The following is a 20,968-nucleotide window of genomic DNA, read 5'->3' as shown; positions in this document are numbered from 1 at the left end:
GGGTACAGTGAATGGGGATGGTACAAATCCATTCCTGTCCTAGGCTAATTCCAAAGGGGAACGGTGAGTGTGCCCCTAGAACAAGGAGGAAGGTTGACTTTTCACCTTTAACCAGGTCTATAGTTAAAGCCCCAAGCCAGAGTGCTGCTCAGTATACAGCCAAGGGCTGGTTTTGCTGGGATGGTTACACAGAAGTTCACCAGAGCAGGGCAGGATTTCTTCCTCCAACTTAAGCAATTCCATTTTGAAATCACCTCTCTTTTCTCATTAAGAAAGCCCTGGAGTCAGTGCCTTTGTCCCACAGGGCTGTGGACTGGATGTCCACACAGCAAGAAGAACAGCTGGTACCCTTTGCTGGGAAGGCCTGGGCTTCCTTGAGGACACAGATCTTTCTCAGCATTTAAATCAGCCAGCCCTTCTAATCAACACATTACCAGGTCTCCACAATAAAAGCTTAAAACCTGTTCTAACACACAATAAAATAAAAGTCTCTGTTAAGGTGATCATTTGGGATCCTGGTCTTCAGGTCTTCTGGGTCTTGCGACTTACCAAATCTTTTCCCTTACCCCAACAACTTGTACTTAATTCACTGGGTCTTACCTCAAGTGGGAAGTAAATGGATGTGTGTTCAGAGGAGAGACTAGCCTTCCTGACGAGTACATGTTTGCCTAAAGATACCATCTAATCTATCAAGTAAAATGTTAAAACCAGGCTGGGAAGATGACTCAGTGGAGTAAGTGTCTGCCATGAAAGTGGTGAGGATCTGAGTTCAGATCCCTGGAAACCACACAAAGCCGGAAGCAGGAGCAGAAGCCTGTCATCCTAGAACACCTACAGCAAGAAGGGAGACTCCCTAGAAGCCCATGGGGCCAGTTACCATGGCATACACAATAGTGAACGTCAGGACTCACACCCAAGGGGTCCTGACTGCCCCAAGTGCACCATGGTTTGCATTCACACAGGCAAAGATTAAAAATAAAATGTTAAAATCAATGAAAGGATTGTTGAGGGGAACCTGGTACCTTACTGGTAGCTCCTACAGAAATTCTACGATGTAAAATTTTCTGGAGAAGGGGCAGGAAGTGCCATGATCACACCACTGAACTGACGGCTCTCATCTTCCTCTATCACCCCTCAGGGCAACAGCCCAGAAAAGAAGGAAAGCAAACTGTATGAAAATTAATAGCAGAGCGTGACAGAAAAGTGGGAAAATCCACACAAAACTGTCCATTTAGAGAACTTGCTCTTACAAGTAAGGACAGAACACTATCTGTGGGGCTCCAGAGAGACTGGAAACACGGGACAACACGCTGAGCCCAAACCGAGTAAAGGAAGAGCTGAATCCACCTTCTATTGCCACTGAATCAAAACTCCCCCAAAGCCCACATTTAAAACTCTGCTCTTACCTGTTTGCAGTCCACGTCTGGTTGAAAATAGACGTGTCACTGAAGGCATTACAGAGGATGAGGGAGTGCACTCGCGGAGACTTGTGAGTATATTCAGCAAACTTCTGAGCCAGAAAGCCTCCCAAAGACGCCCCAAACAGATGGACCTGATTATACACAAACACAGGGCGGAGCCTAAGACACCGAGTTGCTTCAATTTTTGTGAACCACAGAGTATGCCACCACTACCTAGCAGGCTGAAACGGCAACAGCAGTTAGAAACGTACAGACATTTAAATAAATGTGCACACCCCATTAAGAGAACAACACAGGGAAGGTTAAAGACATGGCTCAGCAGTTAAGAGTGCTTGTTGCAGAGTCTGGAGGAGTAGTTTGGATCCCAACATGGGACAAGCCGGTGTCCTGCCCATACCTGTAGCCCCAGACCCTGCCTCGGAGGAATAGATGGAGAGTGACAGAGGACACCAACACCCTCTGCGACCTCTGCAAGTACACATGGCTGTGCGTACGCTAATACAAGTCTTAAATAAGCAAACAAAACCCCGGGAAGCCAAACTGGACACGGCTGTGGAAGCGAGTGGACGTTTATCTCTGACATGAGCACAGCCATGTCAAGGACCCATGGGACTAGCAAAGCCTTCCCTCGGACCAAAAGAGAGTGCTGATGAACAACGGACCTTCAGCTAAAACCAGTGTATGCAGACACTATCGACCACAGCTTCCTCCTTCTGGATGACTGCAACCTGAAACTGCCCCACTACCTCCTCCTGAGACTAGCAAAACCCGCCTCCTTGTTCAGTGGTTCACCATAAACTCGCTGAGGTTTCACTGGTACACCTCCATCAGAGCGCACGGCTCACCCAAACCCAGCTTTTCTGTATACGCGTTTGTCTTCTTCATGCCCTTGTCACCCGTCAGGTTTCTAGGATCCAGCCTCAGGGACTGCAGAGTGTGATGGCTCACACTGCTAATCCTCCCAGCACTGGGAGGTAGAAGGCCTAGAGTTCAAGGTCATGCTTGACTATATAGTGAGCTTGAGGCCAACCTGAGCTATGAGGCTGTCTCCCTGAAACAGAACAATGATCTAATGCCCTGTTAGTTAGGGTTTCGATTGCTGTGACGAAACACCAAGACCAAAAAAAAAAAAAAGCAAGTAGGGAAGGAAAGGGTTTCTTTACCTTACACTTCTACAGAACTGTTCGTCACTGAAGGAAGTCAGGACGGGAACTGAAACGGCAGGAACCTGGAGGCAGGAGCTGATGCAGAGGCCATGGAGGAGTGCTGTTTACTGGCTTGCTCCCAAGGCTTGGTTAGCTTGCTTTCTTATAGAAGGCAGGACCACCAGCCCCAGGGGTGGACACACCCACAATAGACTGGGCTCCTCCCCATCAATCACTAATAGAGAGAATGCCTTATAGCTGGAGCTCATGGAGGCCTTTCCTCTCTGATGACTCTAGCTCGTGTCAAAATGACACACAAAACCAGCCAGTGCATGCCCTAAAACCAAAACCTTTTTGAGGGCATAATTCTGGTAAAATCTCAGATTATACAGCATTTTGGATCTTCAGGTCAGGGACACTCAACAGATGAACTGTATGTGACTACTCCAAAGTCTGAGCCACCATCTCAAGCATTTCAGACAGGGATGCTCAACCTGTGCTGACCCATGCTGCATTGGAAAGGACCTCAGACACACTATGCTAAGCAGAAAAAGCCAGTTCTCATATAATCACACTCAGGTAAAATGTCCAGAGCAGATAAGGGCACAGAGGCTGCAGAGCTAGGAGGAAAGATGGGGGACGACTGATAATAACTTTCCTACGTACGTTAAAAAAATGTGTTTGTGTGCAGGCGCAGGTGCACACATGCCATGGCATGCTTGTGGAGGTTGGAGGGTGGAGGAGGCACAGAGGTCCTTGTGCTCACAGGAAAGCACTAGGGAAACCAGGAACGTTAAACGTGAAGGGCTGTCTCTTCAAAGGGAGATGTGTACCATGTTTTCCTCCCAGAAGGCTGGAAGGTGGTTAACAGCCTGGTGCCCTTTGTGATATCTGTATGACAGAAACCAGACCAGATCCTCCGAGACCCTTATGATGTCACATGTGGTCAATCTACAGAACACATCTTTATGGATGATGTCATATGTACTCCATGACAGTTTTGATATACTCATGCCTTAAGCTCTATTGTGCACACAGCACAAGTTAATTATCCCCAGAAACCTTTTCAAATGCTATGCTTAAATATGCCTAAAATACACCGCTGGTGTCAGGTTCCCCACTGGCTACTAGTTGTGTTGACCCTGACTGCCTTCTTATCTCACTTGGACTGTTGTTCTGCTGGCCTTGGTAGTCACAGAGACCCCCCCCACATCTGGCGCCCAATGTATAACGGGCACCAGGGCAAGCCACAGTTCTCCACCTACCATGTGGCCCTTGGTGACTTTGGTGACAAGTGCCTTTACCATCTCATCAGCCCAATCTTTACCATCTCATTGGTTCAAAAAATTTCCTTTGGTGGGGGGTGAAAAAAAGGCTCCAAAGTTTGATAGTGTTGACAGCTACAAATATATCTTGGAATTTTAAATATGTGACTTTCTACTTTAAAAATAGTACACTGTGTGATATGTGAATTGTATCACAATAAAGCTATTACTAAAAAATAAAAGACAACCTTAGCCTTTATAAGATGCACAGACATCACATGTTATTAGTGTAGGTACTCACTTTATCCAACTGTAAGTGGTCTAAAAGTTTTCTGAATCCATCACAGAATTCAAGATGATCCCAATAAACTGGATACTGCAACTGAAATAGAAATTTTATGTTAAAAACTTAAAATGCCACTCATTATTTGAATAGTTCAGGAATAACATGACAACATTTCCCATTGCCTGGCCTTTGCTTCTTTTTCAAAGTGTGTAAAAATGGCATCATTTAAGTTTTTTTTTTTTTATTTTTTAAAGCTTATCTTTAGGTGTGTGTTTGTGTTTGAACGCCACATGCATGTGGGTGCCAACAGAGACCAGAAGAGCCTGTCAGGTCTCCTGGGGCTGCTGTTATAGATGCCTGTGTGCTGCCATGTTGGTTCTAAGAGCTGAACCCGAGTCCTCTGGAAGAACAGCCAGTGCGCTTAACCACTGAGCCGTCTCTCCAGCCCACATACAACAATCTCAATACGTATCAATTTCCTTTTCAAATAGACTGAGCGCTAAGAGCAACTCCTGTAGAATTCCTCCAGGCAAAGAAACCCAATTTCATTCTGAATTGAGAACATGAGGCTCAAAGAGCCAGGAGAACTGGAGATAAAATCATTCCTTAAGAAAGCCCCCTCCCCTTAGTAGGATTTCTTTAAGGAACTGTTCAATAAAATGATCATTTGCAATTTTCTTAGTTTTTCTGATTTCCTGTACTTTCACTATGACAAAAAAAAAAAGACACCTGACCTTAATAAGCCTGTCTGGTAGCACTGGTGATAATGAAGACAAAAATATAAGCTACAAACTCATTTCTAGGGACTGAGACTTGTCCCCTAAGAACTTCTTTGTGTTTGTGTGTGTGTGTGTGTGTGTGTGTGTGTGTGTGTGCGTGTGTGCGCTTAGCAAGTCCTTTATCACTGAGCTCTATCTCTGGCCTCATTTACAAATACATAAACCCTACCAAAGGTCTTGTTTTGTTGTTTTAAGCCCTCAGATTTATATTGTCATTTAAAAAAATCAATAGGATAGATCCTGCTATGTAAATTATAGGATAACTTTGGACTTGATATATTTTATTATAAAATTCTCTTTGTGGAGAAGGCTTCTCGACTAGGATGTAGATGGCACCCTAAAAGAAAAGGGTATGTATTTATAAAGGCTTTCATTTGAAAGTCTTCACACTAAGACAAAGGCTTGACTCAGTAGTAGACATGTGGCCAGCTTACACAGGTTCTGAGCTTAATCCCCAAGACCAAACCCAACAACATTTATAGGTAATAAAGTTGTACAAAATTTAATACCCCCTTCCCACATGCACAGTTAAAACAGTAAAGCTGAGTAAACTGACAGACTGTATTACATTCTTCAGAGCTGGAGACGGCTCAGTGGTTAAGAGCACTGGCTGCTCTTCCAGAGGACCCAAGTTTGGTTTCCAGAATCCACTCTGGGCAGTTCACAATCGATGAAAGGTTCAGTTACAGGAGTACAGTTCCTCTGACATGCACACGTGCATATACACAGATACACAGACAGACAGACAGATACACACACACACTAAACAAACAAGCAAGCGTAATTTTTAAAAGAATCCTGCAGGGTGTGCTGACTCACACCTTGGTTCCTGGCACTGAAGAAACAGAGGCAGGTGGATCTCTTTGAGTCTGAGGCCAGACTGGTCTACAGAAATAGTTCTAGAACAGTCAGGGCTACACAGAGAGAACTTGTCTCAACACCACACCCAACCCGCCACCCAAAACTAAACTAAACCAGAAAAGAACCTCAAAGGCAAAGAAAATCAGAGGTAAGGCGTCTGAAACCGGCCAGTGTGAGGCAGAAAGCCCTGTCATCATTTGCTTTCTAGAGGACAGACTCCTGAGGGCAGCTCAGGCTCCACGCATGGCTGTGGAGGGCTTGGGTGCTCACCCTCCTGGGTGTGTGTGTGTGTGTGTGTGTGTGTGTGTGCGCTGTGTGTGTCCTGTGTGCTGTGTGTAAGGACGACTGAGTACCCAGGACACAGGACGTTAACCCAAGACTCACACCATCTGAGGAATGGTGGAAGAAATGAGAGATGAAGCCAGAGAGCGCCTGGAGCAGCGCTGGAGCCAATTGTTCTCTCAAGAGAAGGGCTGTCAGGACAAAGAGCACTCGGATTTTCTAACACGACCCCCATGTGTAAAACCAGTTTCCTTCTGTGATGGTTAATATGAACAGTTGGCTCTACAGGATCTACGCTCACCCTGGAGATCATTCTCTGGCATGGTGTGGTGAGGGACTATCCAGATGAGGCTGAGGAGAGCAGACCACCCTGATTGTGCACCATCACACGAACTGGGGTCACAGACCGAACACAAAAGCAAGCTTTCTCTCTGCCGCTACCTGCAGTTACAACACAACCACCTGCCCCAAGCCCTGGCAGCCTTCCTGCCTGCCATGATGATCTGTACCCTTGACTGTGAGTCACGCAAATCCTTCCCTCCTCACGTTCTTCTGTCAAGTGTTCTGTCCCAGTAACATGCCAAGTAACTAATTCCCCTTCCAACAGGAGGTAGGTGACCACTTTCTCTCTCCCTCAGACAGTGACCAACTGGATTACAACAGCAGCACATAGGGAGCTGGGGAACGGAACACCGCAGGACCCAGAGGCCACTGCGGCTATACAAAGCTGACGACAGGCTTTTCCTCACCACCCTGCGCTGAGGCACAGGAATCACAACCTCTGTCACAAGAAACAGCACCTTCCACGTAAACACTCTTACTCTAGAAAAAATTCAGAAGAAACAGTGGGAAACGAGAGCAAGCCCTAACTCTGCTAAGAAATAATACTCAGGAACAAAGCCTTTCTGACGACACCTCGAGGATACTTTAAAAGAGGAAACAAGCACAGGGTGCACAGCTTAGTGGTGCGGAGCTCTCGGCCATGATTGAAAAATAAAACAGGAGAACATAATCTGACTTCAGATAAAAAGCTCCCATTACTATAGTTAGTGAGAAGCAGAAGGGCCAAGGACCACGAGCCCGAGTTTCCATGCTGAAGCGCCATACTTACAGCTATCACCCGATAACCCCAGCCAGTCAGAGCCAAGACCTGCTGGAAAAACACGTCTGCCGTCCCACTGACAGGAGGGAGGAAGATGAGAGGGCACCGGATGCTTCTGGGGCCAGCGTCATAGAGCGACCATATCTTACTGTCGTCGTCATCCACGATTATCTGGAGGGAAAGTTAAAAGGGGACAAAGGAAAATCTCATGAACCGGGGTTTGAAGGTGCTGGTTTTCATAGTCACTGGCAATGTTAACAGAGCTGCCGCATTTGTTCCAGGGTAACATGGGGGCACAGATGGGCACCCCACAGTAAACTGCTTTGGTTTCCTTTCCTTTCTTCAGTGTGTTTTGTCAACTTCCCAAGAGTCACCTTTTCTCTTTTTAACTGACCTGCCTACCCAGAGTAAGAGCAAGTCTGTTTTGTTTACCATTAAACAGTAAACTCTACATGGCATTTTATATTTTCCATGGGTGCGCAACCATGCATGCATGCGTGCGTGTATACAAGAGCAGTTTGCAGTCATTCTTAAGTGCTGGCCCAGAGGACTGGCTAGGGTCAGCAGGGTCAGAGACTGAACAGGGCAGGCCAGGAGGAACTGAGAACCCACTCTGGGGAGAGGCTGGACAGACCCCAGGTGAGCAAAGCTGAGAGGGAGGGAGGGTTCATCAGGGATGAGGAGCAGGTAGGGGTGTGGTCACTGTCCACAACATTCACGTGAGGTTGGGAAGTGGAGAAAGTGATTGCTTTAGGGATGGGAGGAAGACGAGGTCACCAGAGGCCTTCGTGATTCATGACAGGGAAGAAAGGACGAAACGAGGCAAGTCAAGAACGTCACTCAGAAATGCAGACAGTGGGGAGCTACTCAGGGCCGGCTAGCTGTTATTATACTTCACTGCACCAACACTCAACATTAAAACCAATATCCATCTTTTTTCCCCCTGAATTCTAGCTAGCAGGACTGTGGACTCCAGTGTCTGTCTGTGGGGAGCAGCTGACTAACCAGGGTCACCAGGGTCACTAAGAGCTGACAAATGGGACAAGGCAAAGTCCAGGGACTCCAAATAATTTCCGCCTGGCCTTCCCCAGATGGTGACAACACAGCTCATGCTCTTGACCTTTGTGTTTTGCCATTTGTTTTGATTCCTAGGTCCCCTTGTGATTGTGGTTTTAAAAAGCACACAACAAAACTGATGACCTTTCCAGCCCACACAACGAATCCCAGTCTTGCAAAATCAGTAAAGACAAGCACAGACCTCGGTCTTCCAGGGATGGACTTGTCTGACTGATCGAACTTGGAAGGAGAGTAACACAAACATCAGGGTCTGAAATAGCAGCTCGTGCACACACTCTGAAGTGACAGAGGCACTCTGAACGTGAGCCAGAAATACCACGAGTATTTAGCTTCAACTTCCCCTGGATTCTCTGAATGTCAGTTTCATCAGAGCTTCTTCACAACACACAGAATCTGCTTGACAACCTTTTTGTGTTGTTTTGTTCTGAAAGACAGGATTTCTCTGTGTAGCCCTGACTGTCCTGGAACTCTCTCTATAGACCAGGCTGGCCTCGAACTTAAGAGATCAGCCTGCTTCTGCTCCCAAGTGCTGGGATTAAAAGCATGCGCCACCACCATCTGCTCTGCTTGACAACTTAAAACCAAAGTACCATGAAATTTCAAGCAAATTTATCCTGACAGATAATTGGGGAGGTGTGGGGGGAGCAAACTATCAATGAAATGAGATGACTTCTAAGACTATTTAGTTGGTTTGGGGATGGCAATCAGCTTGCTGAGGAAGTGAGTCTATCAAGAGAAGCTCATGGTAGTTAATTGAAGGGAGGGGTGAGGTAGAGGGACCCCATTTCTTCTATGATGGCAACAGTCTCTTAGGAAGCAAAAAGGGAAGGGAGTTCCCTTAGTAAGCAGCCCGAGTTTGTCTAACTTTGAAGCCAGATTAATTTGATTTTCAAGCCAAAGTCTAGTAGACTAAATGATCTCTAGTATGCTAATTAACTCCATGGACCTCAGATTTCTTGTCTATAAAATATGTACCCTAGACCCGTCTTGTCTCACTGTTGGAAGAATTAAATAAGATGCCTGAGGAGTCTCCACAACAGTGCTTGGTCTATTTGCAGGAAGCCTATGCCCAGCAAAATGTAGCTCAGATGTCTATATGAATTCAGACTTGCACAATACTTTCTTAGCTGTCTGTCTTGCTAAAATGATTAACACGCAACACAGATGATCCTGAGACCACAGTATTCTAATGCTGCTGCAGGGGGATCAGCCCTTTGTCTATGAGTGGCATGGCGCTGGCTCACAGTCAAAAGCAAATTTCAATTGAACTGTTGAGGATTTACAAACATCCTAAGCAAATGGGCTCCGGAGGATGACCAGGGCTGAGTAAGTATGCATCTGTGGTGTAGGATGAGACATTTGAATACTTGGTCCCCAGTTAGGGGAACTGTTTGGGAATGTGTGGTCTTGTGAGAGGGGATGTGTCAGTGGGCGTGGGCTTTGAGGTGTCAAAGGAGTCTCAGTATGTCTTTCTTCACCTGGAGCTTGTTGATCAGGATGTAAGTACTCAGCCACGGCTCCAGCACTAGGCCTGCCTACCACATTCCCTGCCGTGAGAATCAGAGACTCGATCCTTCTAAAACCGAAACCCCCAAGTAAAGTCTTTTCTAAGTTGCCTTGGTCACGGTTTTTGTCACAGTAACAGGAGAGCAAGAAAGCATCACTGCACACACAGTTCTATGAAGCTTACATTTCAGGAACGGAAACAGAAATGACTGTACTTACTGTATAGATGTTGTTGCGAGCATTTCACTACATTATCCAAGGCTGAGGATGTAAAAGGAATTGCAAACAAGAAAATCATTACACTTGATTCTACTGCAGTCAGTCTCCAAAGATAACTGCATGTAACAGGGAAGCAGTGAACCTTACACTCTATAACAGCCAATCACAGTATTCAGCAGTAACCTTCGCTCTTACACAGTACTGAGGCACAGCTTCTGAACTACACATGACGATTAGTGACTACAAACCACAGTAAAAGCATACTTGCCTTCTTAAGGGGAACTGTGCTTCTAAACCAATTGTAATCTGGAGAGACTTTGATCTCTCCCATGATGAGCGGAAATGGAGGTGAACCCTGAAATAAAAACAGATAACAGTTTCACAGTGAGAATTCTCATCACATCTGAACTCAATGCAGAGGCTGGTCTAGCTGCACCGATAAAACTTTAACCAGCAAAAGGGGGCTGTTTACCTCATCAGTACAGATTTAAACTAGAGAACCACCACCCGGCTTCTGACAGCATCTTAAGAATCCATTTTAAGAGGGGCGGTAGTGGCGCACACCTGTAATCCCAGCACTTGGGAGGCAGAGGCAGGTGGATCTCTTTGAGTTTGAGGCCAGCCTGGTCTACAAGACCTAGTTCCAGGCCAGTCAGAGCTGATACACAGAGAAATCCCGTCTCAAAAAAAAAAAAAAAAAACAAAAAAAAACAAAAAAAAAACCATCAACAAAAGAATCCATTTTAATAACTTCCCATCTGTTTATAGGATATATATGATAAAGGGGTTAGTAAGCCTGTCATAATATGCCACAAATCTAACTTTAGTTCACACGTAGTTAATACCCAGTGTGGAATGCAAATATATCGTTCTCACCGATACTAAAAGATCCATAAGCTGAGATGTAATTGAGTGTAATAGAGCACTTGCCTGTCACGCATGAAGCCCTGCGTTCAATCCCCAAGTGCTGAAAAGTTACAAAAAGTCTCTGAAATACCTGTGCCATAAATGTAAATATGCTGCAACATACAACAGAGTGTCTGTCCCTAAGGAAAAAAGGCATGTCTTTTGGTTTTGATGGCTCCATGACCTCTGCACTTGTTTCTTCTGTAGGATTCATCTTTGCTTCCCCAGAGTCAAGAATGGTTTGGCAGTCAGCCCACCTGATCTGCTGACTGAGGGATGACTAAGTCCTAAAGAGATGAACGAGGGAGGCCCTCTGAGAACCCCTCCTAATCCTGTTAGTGCCGGGCTGTGAACTGGGTATCCTCTGCTCCACCATATAATGCCGTACAGGAACTCGAAAGGTTCCCTGCTGAAGGTTCTTATTGCCAAGAGAGGCACTTGTGCCTACCCACCAGAGAAGATTCAAATACTGGCCTTGCATGGTTGTTCCCTGCTTCAAGAGCAGGACTTAACTCTAGGCTGCCTTTGAATCTCCATTTTAGAAAAAGCTCTCAGACTGGCACGGGGCAGAGGACTGTAAACTCAAGGGAACACTTCCTCCTTCTCTGGGCCTCCCTCAGGGACACAACACTGGATGCTAACTTTGAGAATCACTAAACTGAACTTTGAGGAGACTGTGAAAGTAGACAGTGCAGTATTAAACTCTAATTACAGTGCTAGCAGGACAAGGGTCTCTCATCTCAAAGCAAAGGGAGACACTTTAAGAGAGGGTTGTTAAATTGTAATTTTGTTTTGTTTTGTTTTGAGGAGGGATTTCTCTGTGTAGACCCAGCTGTCCTGGAACTCTCTCTATAGACCAGGCTGGCCTCAAACTCACAGAGATCCACCTGCCTCTGTCTCTGGAGTGTTGGGATTAAAGGTGTGTGCAACCACCACTCGGCTAAAATTGTTAAACTGTTTAAAAATGCAAAGTAAATCACCACCAATCTGATGCTGAAACCAAAGTGCACAGATTTGGTTATTAACACTAAAACAAAAACCACAATCCTTTACAAAATCCATTTTATCTTAAATACTAACATGTCTAAAAATATCTAAGTCATTTAAACTGTTTTTTGCAACATGACTTTCACTACTTTTAAAAATTCTTATTATTTGATAGTTTCATGCATTTATGTAATAAATTTTAGTCAATCTACCTCTTCTGTCTCACTCAAACTATTACTTTTTAAATGAAAGCAACCAGCAGCGCATACAGTTAATTACGAAATATTTCACTCTCGGACAGACTTGAAACACCCACAGACAGCATCTACGCACTAGCACTGCAGACGTTTTCTAGGAACAAGTTCTGCAGGAGGGAATATTAAAAATATGTGAAACAGTCAGGTATTATGGCACACATCTTTAATCCCAGCACTCAGGAGGAAGACAGATCTCTGTGAGTTCAAGGCCATCCTGACATACATAGTGAGCTACAAGCCAGCCAGGGCTATACAGTGATAGGTGAGACCTTGCTTCAAAATATCAACCAGCTTGTTAAAGTTTACTTCTAGAATCAACGAACTTACAATAAAGACTGTTCATAGTTTTGGACTCAGCAGCAATCCGTAACCCAAACTACAGCACAAACACATAGGCAGGCACACGGCGCATTGAGTTATCCACTTCTTCCCCACAGCAGTGGGTAGAAGGGCCGTCCTTACCAAAGCCTTCAGTGTAATTCACAACCGCCTCAGGATTGCAATGTTCATATCTAATCTTGATAGACAGGAGGTTTTACCCCGCTGTGAGGACACTTTTGTAAAGACGAGTGATCCTAACACTTGTGCCGGTTTGGCAGTCAGGAAAGGGGAGACAGATGCTGCATGTGGCCAGCTGACAGCTAGGAAGGACGAAAGGGAACACCTGCTGCAAAGGGACGGCAGCTGTGGCAGTATGAAAAGGAGTTTGTTCTAGCTCCCTTTCATCCACCCAAGTCGGATGCTTTTCCGACTTGGAAAAGGCACAGGAGAAACATTCTGTCCAGGGCCCAGAAAGTTCGCTGAGATTGTGACCAAACTGGTCGGGATGAAGAAAGAATGTAGGCGGTGAGCTCGGAACAGGCTTGAGTCAGGACTTTACAAAACAAAAGCACTTGTTCAAGCCACTGGGGAAAGGGCTAGAGATAAGCTTCAAGCACAATTAAGGAAACCCCTCCTCCAGGATGCTGAGGACACCCTGTCCTTTCTGGACCTTGTGTTGCTGGACAATAAGTCGGCTATATGAGCATGCACTTGTCCTTCAGGGTTTCAGTAAAACCTGCACCTACAGCTGAGGAAATCACCTTTGCAAGTGTTTACTTCGCATGGCCAGTCACATATTGCTGGCCCTTTATCTCAATCTATAATGGGCTTACATAGGGACAATCTGTAATTGTTATTACAACCAATAAAGAAGTATTGGAACTTGAGAGCCTCCAGGTGACACAGCTATAATTATTAGTGCTGGGGATTGAACCTATGGCCTCAGGAATGCTAAGCAGGAGCTTCTGCCACTAAACTACACCTAAAGCCCTGCAGCTGGCTATTTACTGCAGATCTTCACCCCTCACCACACCTATGTATATTAAATAGCTATCGTTCTATCTTTGGGGACAATTTCTTCAGGGAGGATTTATCCCTTTCTCCAGGAACCTATCCACTTATCTCTAAATGTCATGACAGGAGACACAGCCTGCATGGCGTCTTCTGACGCCTCTTCTCAAGGTCCTATTATGAAAGCCTTTTGAAAATTCATACATAGCTATTAGATAACTTCCTAGTCTATAGAATCCTTGCACCAAGAGGAGCCGGACAGTTGCAGATAGAGACAAAGGAACTGCATCAGCACATAACTTCTAACTCCCTGGGAAAGAAGAAAATGAGACACTCTTGCCGTTCGTCATGACTCATTAACAAACCTCACACCTGGTGTAAGGCAGGATCTCCAGAACAACTAGCCTCTACTCACAGTCCTTAAAAGTTTACTGAAACCAAATGTTGCTGAGCTTCGGCCCCACAGCCCCACTTGTCCCCTTGAAATAAGGATGTCTGATTAAGACTTTTGTGCCCCAACCTCCGTAGGGGCCTCCCTGAATCCCACTAGTTACAGCCATAGCCACACAATAGTGGGCTCATAGGCACACCGACCATCCGCAATGAACCGAGGCTGGGCCTTAGACACAGACACATACACACACGGTTATAAATCACGTGCATGGTCACAAGGACCGGCCCACTCGTGGACTACGCTCACAAGTCACGCAAGCTCGATACACACCCACCTACAACCCTACACGCACCACACACCCACACTCCGGCTTTCCAAGGCCTGCCCCTCACCTGCCGTGGCCACCCCCGCGTCCCTTTCTCTCCAGTCCAAGTGGTTCTTCGCCCCGGTTAGGGCGCTGCGGAGGCAGGCGGCGGGGAGCGGGTGACACCGGCGGCTGCAGAGAAGAGGTTCCGCGGGCACAGCAGGCAGAGGGGGCGCGCGGCCGAGCAGCCAGAGGCCGCCGCCTCCCAGGTCTGAAACCCGTAGCTCCCTGGGCGCGCCTCCCGCTTCCGGGTTCTGAGGGGCGGGGCCGAGCGGCGAGGAAGGGGTGGGACTCTGGCGGTAACTATGACGACGCGGCTGGCGTGGAGCCCCGGATGAGAGCGTCCTTGCTGGCTGAGTGCAATTGGCTTGGAGGGATACAGAGGCTGGAGCCAAGGTAAACGCTGAGCAAGGGTCGGTCCTAGGTCACCTGTCTGACGTGAGCACGAGGAGGAAGCTATGGCAGTGAAAGTCTGGCCGGTAGGCTCCGGGAACCTGCTTCTGCCTTCAGTTTTCAAGTGTCTTCATGCTTTAGGGGAGACACCTTCGGGTCCTAGCTTTGGTGAATGGAGCTTGATATATTTTGTTTGTTTTGTTTTTTTGTTTTGATTTTGTTTTTTCGAGGCAGGGTTTCTCTGTGTAACAGCTCTGGCAGTCCTGGAACTCACTTTGTAGACCGGGCTAACCTCGAACTCACAGAGATCTTTCTGCCTTCGCCCCTGCCCAGCCTCGTGCGTGCATAACCACCACCCGGCTATATATTTTTTCTTTTGTAATTAGAATATATCAATTAATTCATAACAATAGCTTCATTAGGACATTTTCATACTGATCATCACCCTGTTAGCCTCTGTCTCCCTCTCATGCTCCCATCTCCTTTCTCTTCTCAACTACTTACTTTTTCTCAGCAAGATTGTTTTTACCTTTGTGCAGTTACCAGAGGCCTTCTTGGACCTCCTTTCAAAGACCTGTCTCCTTTTGTCTTTGTGCTGATGTTGAAGAGAACATAATCACCACTAGGCTTGTCCTCAGACACAGGTCCTCTTCTGTAAGGCACGTTCTAATCACTGTTCTTACAAAAGATGTTGCAGACGTCATGACTCCTTTCAGTAAATACAGTTTTGCTCTGAAATAATGTGTGATCATATTGAATCACCTGTAACTCTTGTTTAAAAATTTGTAAGAATTGCCGGGCGGCCGTGGGGCACGCCTTTAATCCCAGCACTCGGGAGGCAGAGGCAGGCGGATCTCTGAGTCTGAGGCCAGCCTGGTCTACAAGAGCTAGCTCCAGGACAGACTCTAGAAACTACAGGGAAACCCTGTCTCGAAAAACCAAAAAAAAAAAAAAAATTGTAAGAATTGTAAACAAGATCCTAATGTTTTAGGGAGTTCTTAAAATTTTTTTTATTATTTTTAATTGTGTGTGTGGGAGAGCATGTGGTACACCTGAGTGTAGTGTGTAAGGAAGGCAGAAGAGAGTATTGAATCCCTAAGAGCTGGCATTCAGGCATTTGTGAGCTGTCCAACTTGGGTGTAAGAGTAATATACACTCAACGTCTGAGCCTCTCAGCTCCTTGCTTTACTTCCCTACCCTTGTGTGTGTGAGTGTGTGTGTGTGTGTGTGTGTGGTGCCTGCAGAGGACAAAAGAAGGGCTTTGGATTCCCTGGAGCTGGAATTGCCTATGGTTGTGAGCAGTCTGACTTGAGTGCTGGGAACTCAATTTTGGTTCTCTGGAAGAGCAGCTAGTGTGTTAACTACTGAACCATCTCTCTAGTCCTAGAGAGCACTTCTATCCTGTTAATAGGGCCTATGAACTTTGCCCTTACTCAGACAACTGTTTTGAAATTACTGTCAAGGAGGATGACAAGTGAACTGCATCCTTAGTCATGATTGGCTAAGAGTGTTAGTGATCACCTTGAATCCCAGCACAGACAGAGACAGATGGGTCTTTCTGAGTTCAAGGCCAGCCTGGTTTCCACACTGAGTTCTAGGCCAGCCAAAGCTGCATAGTGAGACCTTGTCTAAACAAAACAAAACCACTGATCTATGACTCACAAGTCTTAGGTTCCAGTCTAGAACTTAGATAAATCCCAGACACATTTCCCCAAAGCATAGTGATGTCTCAGCCCTCAAAAGGCTAAGGCAAAATGATCTCAAATTCAAGCTTTAGTGATTTTGTATCTCAAAGCTAACTGAATTGCTCAAAATTATAACAAAAAGTGGCAGATAAAGAATTTTAAAGGAAGTTCTACCAGCTCTCAAAACTGAGAGCTCTTCACCAAGCACATGGTAGATCGGCTTTGCTACATATATGATTTTATTGTAATATTAAAGACCTAAAATGTGTTGTGTCCCTTATAAAAGTCCCATAGAGTCATTTGTGTCCTCAGTTGTTCTACAACACATGGCAAACACTCTGTCCAGTCCTTGGCTCCACACAGAGCGTTTAACATCTATGTGTCCAGCTGTCTGGTAATCCACAAATGTGGGCGGCAGACTTCTGAGCCAGGCAGGCCATAGAGCAGACAGACTGGTGGGTAGCTTACAGCTGTCCTGAGTGGCATGTGCCGGATGTTCCCACAACATCTATGCCTGTGTGAAGATAGAAAGTTAGATGTTCACAAAATATGCTGTGAATGCCAAGCAAAGTAAACAGAGGGCCAAGTGGCTTGTGGAATTTCCCAAACTTTTGTTGGGTGGAATGAGAGCAGGGTGTGTGTCTTAAGACAGAGTTTTATTCTGTAGCCCTGGTTGGCTTGGAACTCAATATAAGGACCAGGTGTAACACGGTGCCACACCTTAGCACAACTGACTCCATGATGGAAGTGCCATTCAGTCTGTAAAATTCAACATGTGCATACCACCATATGCCATTCACTAAAACAAAGACCTAACCCATCACAGTCCATAGTTATGGGAAAGTCTCTAAATGTGCTGACCTTGCTCTTTGTCTTTGTAGTTCCATTTCTGACTAACTGTTCTTGTTAACTGGAGTATGTCAACCCAGATCATGTTTTTTGTGCTTAAAAGCTCACCCTGAGAAAGGCTTGGGGCGACACTGGGATCCTGAACACTCAGTGTAGTCACTGGCCAGCTAATAAAGACTTTTTATTGGCTTCAACCCATGTCCGAGCAGTCTTCTCTGGTGAATACCCCCATCACACAGGCTTGACTCAAACTCATAGTCATCCTTCTGCTTCTGCCTCCTGAGTGCTGGGATTACAGGTGTGGCTATCACACTGGGCTTATTTCTCTTTTGACAAGATAACGTTTGTTTTAAATCACACAGAACAATCATATATATTATATATATATATATATTATATATATATATATACGTATCTGAGAAACATAGATGTAAAGGACTGGAGGGATTGCTCAGTGGTTAAGAGCCACTGCAGAGGACCTGAGTTCAGTTCCCAGAACCCATATCAGGTGGCTCACAACTGCCTACACACACACACACACACACAAATTTTTTATTTTTTTGGCTTTTCAAGACAGGGTTTCTCTGTGGGTTTCTAGGTCCTAGAAATGACTCTGCAGGCCAAGCTGGCCTCAAACTCAGAGATCCACCTGCCTCTGTCTCTTGAGTCCTGGAATTAAAGGCATGTGCCATCACTCCCTGGCAATTTTAAATGATTTTATTTTTATTTTATGTGCATTGGTAGTGTTTTGCCTGCATGTATGTCTGTGAGAGGGTGTCAAGTCCTCTGGAAATGGAGTTACAATTAGTTGTGAGCTGCCATGTGGGTAAACCAGGTCCTCTGGATGAGCAGCCCACTAACTACTGATCCGTCTCTCCAGCCCCTTCCTGGCAATTTTTTTAAAGATATACATGAAATAATGGAATTGTTAGACCTGCAAAGGAATCGAGGATTGAGTGATGAATGAAAGTTTTTACTGTAGATTTAATGTATATGAGCTTATATAAAAATCTACTCATGAGGCTGGAGATGGCTCAGTGGTTAAGAACACAGGCTGCTCTTTCAGAGGACCTAGGGTCAACTCCCAGCACCTACATGATGGCTCACAACCATCTCCACCTCCAGTTCCAAGGGATCCAATATCCTCTTCTAGCCTCTGTAGGCACTGCATGCCTATGGTGTACACGCATACACAAAAATTTAAAAATTTAAAATCTATTCATATATTACTTGTGATTAATATAATTAAACCAACTATACTAAGAACTATAGTCTGTTCTAAATTCTTCCATAGCTCCCCATTGCCTTCAAGTTCATATCTAATATGAAGCCTTGAGCAGGTCTGGCTCTCCAATCAGTTCTCTGTGGGTTCAATGTGGCATAGCCATAGCAGCTATCTGAAGGGCCCTCCCCCTCCCTAGTAATTTCTCAGTACTTTAGGCATTTGTATATACTTGGCCTTCGACCCAGATTGTCTCCCTTTATTGGACCCATTTGAGTATTCTCAGGAACCATGGATTTGTGAAGAAGTGACTGGATTTCTTTTTTTCTTTCCTCCTCCTCCTCGTCCTCCTCCTCCTCCTGCTCCTCCTCCTTGCAATACTGTCTTGTTGTTCTGAGACAGGATCTTACAGAGTAGCCCAGGCAGGCCTTGGATTCAGATGTGGGCTCTTTCTGCTACAGCCTGAGTGTTCAAATACTATCCTGTGTGATACATGCACGTGTGTGAATGTGAGTGCACTAGTGCATGTGCATGTAGAAGTCATTGGTCATTGTCAGTATCTTCTTTGACTGCTCCCACCTTATGCCTTGAGACAGTTTCTTGCTGAACCTGGAGCTCACTGAAGAGCTGGCTGGCCGGCCCAGGATCTTCCCGTCTAGGATAACAGGAGGCTAATAGGATAGCTTTCTGCATGGTTGCTGGAGATCTGAACTCAGTCCTTATGCTCAAGAAATCACTATCCACTGAGCCATTTCCACAGCAGCCCTGAAAACCACCATCTTTTTACAGCTCTCCAGGATACTGACTGCCGTGCTAACATACCAGACAGTGCTGCTTCCCCATTGCTAGGTGGAGTCTGTCAGAGTGCAGTGGGCTATAGGGACCAGACAGTAGACAAGTCCTCTAGACCTGCCTGAGAACATGCTGGCGTGCTACGCTCTAGTTTGTGATTTAAAGGCCCATAAGACAGAATATTGAAGATGAAGTTATTCGTGATTAATAATTTATTAGCTGCCATCTCTGAATTAAGATCCCTGAATTTGGGGTTGAGGCTATATAGCTCAGTTGATAGTGTGCTTGCCCAGCACGCATGACCTGTAACTCTAGCACTGTCAAACAGACACACACACAGACACACACAAACACATACACACATGCACAAGGGGGGTGAGGGTGGGAGGGAGGGAAGGAGAGGAGGGCAGAGGAGAGGCACAGATAGACAGACACAGAGATACCCCTTCTGATTCTATTCTTAGACAAGGCATTTCTCCTCTCTACAGGTCTGGTCTCCTTTGTTGTAAATTTGTTTGTACTAAATCTCTATGTTCTAATTCTAAGATCAGAATTTTATAAACTTAGCGACTATATTCAGGACTCCTCCCCAGCCCCTGGAGCTGAGACCCAAACCCAGGGCCTTGTGCTTGCTAGGCAAGCACTCTACCACTGAGCTAAGTTCAAAACCCCAAGAATTTTTTTTTTTAAGTCAGGCTCTGATGTAACCCAGGCTGGCTTAAACTTGCTATATAACCAAATGTCTTTGAACTTCAAGATCAGGAACGAATTGATCTTCCTGCCTCCACCCTCTTGCTTTCTGGGGTTACCAGCATGCACCACTAATTTATGTAATTTTGTGGATCAAACTTAGGGCTTTATGAAAGCTGGGTACATAACGCTACCAACTGAGCTGCCTCCCTAAAACCTATTAAGGAATATGTACAAGAGCTTTCCCTTAGAGTTGTTCTGATAATCTTCCAAGCTCCCTGCTCTTAAAAGAGCAGCTCAGGGCTGGGGACACAGCTACCAGGTACAATACTGTAGCATGTGTGAAACCCTAAGTTTGACCTCCAAACAGCAAAATTAAAGAATTAAAAGAAAATTAAAAGGAAAAAGTGGTCTAAAATTCAGTGGGAAAATAATATGAAATGCTGAGTTTCATGGACCAGGAACCCTTTAAAAAAGGGGGCGGGCAGAGAGATGGCTCAGCGGTTAAGAGCACTGGCTGCTCTTCCAGAGGTCCTGAGTTCAATTCCCAGAAACCATATGGTGGTTCACAACCATCTGTAATGGGTTCTGATGCCCTCTTCTGGCCTACAGACATACATGCAAAAAGAGCATTTGTATAGATAAAATACATAAATAAATCTTTTTTTTTTTAAAGCAGCAATGAGATGGGGTAAGAGTGGGGAGTAGGGAATGGGATGAGAGACAGTGTGTGTCTCCCAGTGATAAAGCCCTTGAAGGGCCCTGGGTTTCATTCCCAGCCCTGAACTTTGAGGGAGGGGACACAAGGATACCTGCTGCTTTGTAAGCTAGTTAAAAAATTTTAAAGTAGCCTGTGCACAAATGACCACTGAAAGTAGAATTTTAAATTTTATGTTTTTTTGTGCTTAGGGACCAAATCCAGGGCCTGCAGCATGCTAGACAAAGTACTCTTTTACTGAACTAAGCCCATTACCCCAAACTAGGATTTTAATTTCTATTTGTGTAGTAACTTATTTTTTTCTTTTCGGTCCTGAGAATAATCATATCTCCCACACACACAAAATAAGCACTCTATAATAGAGTTACACTCTGCCGCCCCCTCAAGTCCTATTATTCTTTGTGCATTTGTGTATGCATATATGTAGGTATGTGTG

The 20,968-nt window shown here is 45.4% G+C and overlaps 1 protein-coding gene across 1 annotated transcript in view; it reads right to left on the bottom strand.

The window, feature by feature from the left end:
* Spg21 (SPG21 abhydrolase domain containing, maspardin) overlaps positions 1-14,428 on the bottom strand; it is a 32,540-nt gene extending 18,112 nt beyond the window's left edge. Inside the window, exons 1-5 of the mRNA XM_038322358.1 lie at positions 14,212-14,428; positions 10,212-10,298; positions 7,151-7,312; positions 4,133-4,213; positions 1,407-1,552 (exon numbers count right to left, since the gene is read on the bottom strand). Of these exons, the coding sequence (XP_038178286.1) occupies positions 1,407-1,552; positions 4,133-4,213; positions 7,151-7,312; positions 10,212-10,274 (452 nt within the window). The 5' untranslated portion in view covers positions 10,275-10,298; positions 14,212-14,428. The remainder of the gene's footprint in view (positions 1-1,406; positions 1,553-4,132; positions 4,214-7,150; positions 7,313-10,211; positions 10,299-14,211) is intronic.
* Positions 14,429-20,968: the final 6,540 nt, after the last annotated feature.

Source organism: Arvicola amphibius, chromosome 3 (genome assembly GCF_903992535.2).
Source record: "Arvicola amphibius chromosome 3, mArvAmp1.2, whole genome shotgun sequence".
In the NCBI taxonomy this organism is placed as follows: Eukaryota; Metazoa; Chordata; class Mammalia; order Rodentia; family Cricetidae; genus Arvicola; species Arvicola amphibius.
This window is presented reverse-complemented; position numbering and strand designations above follow the sequence as displayed.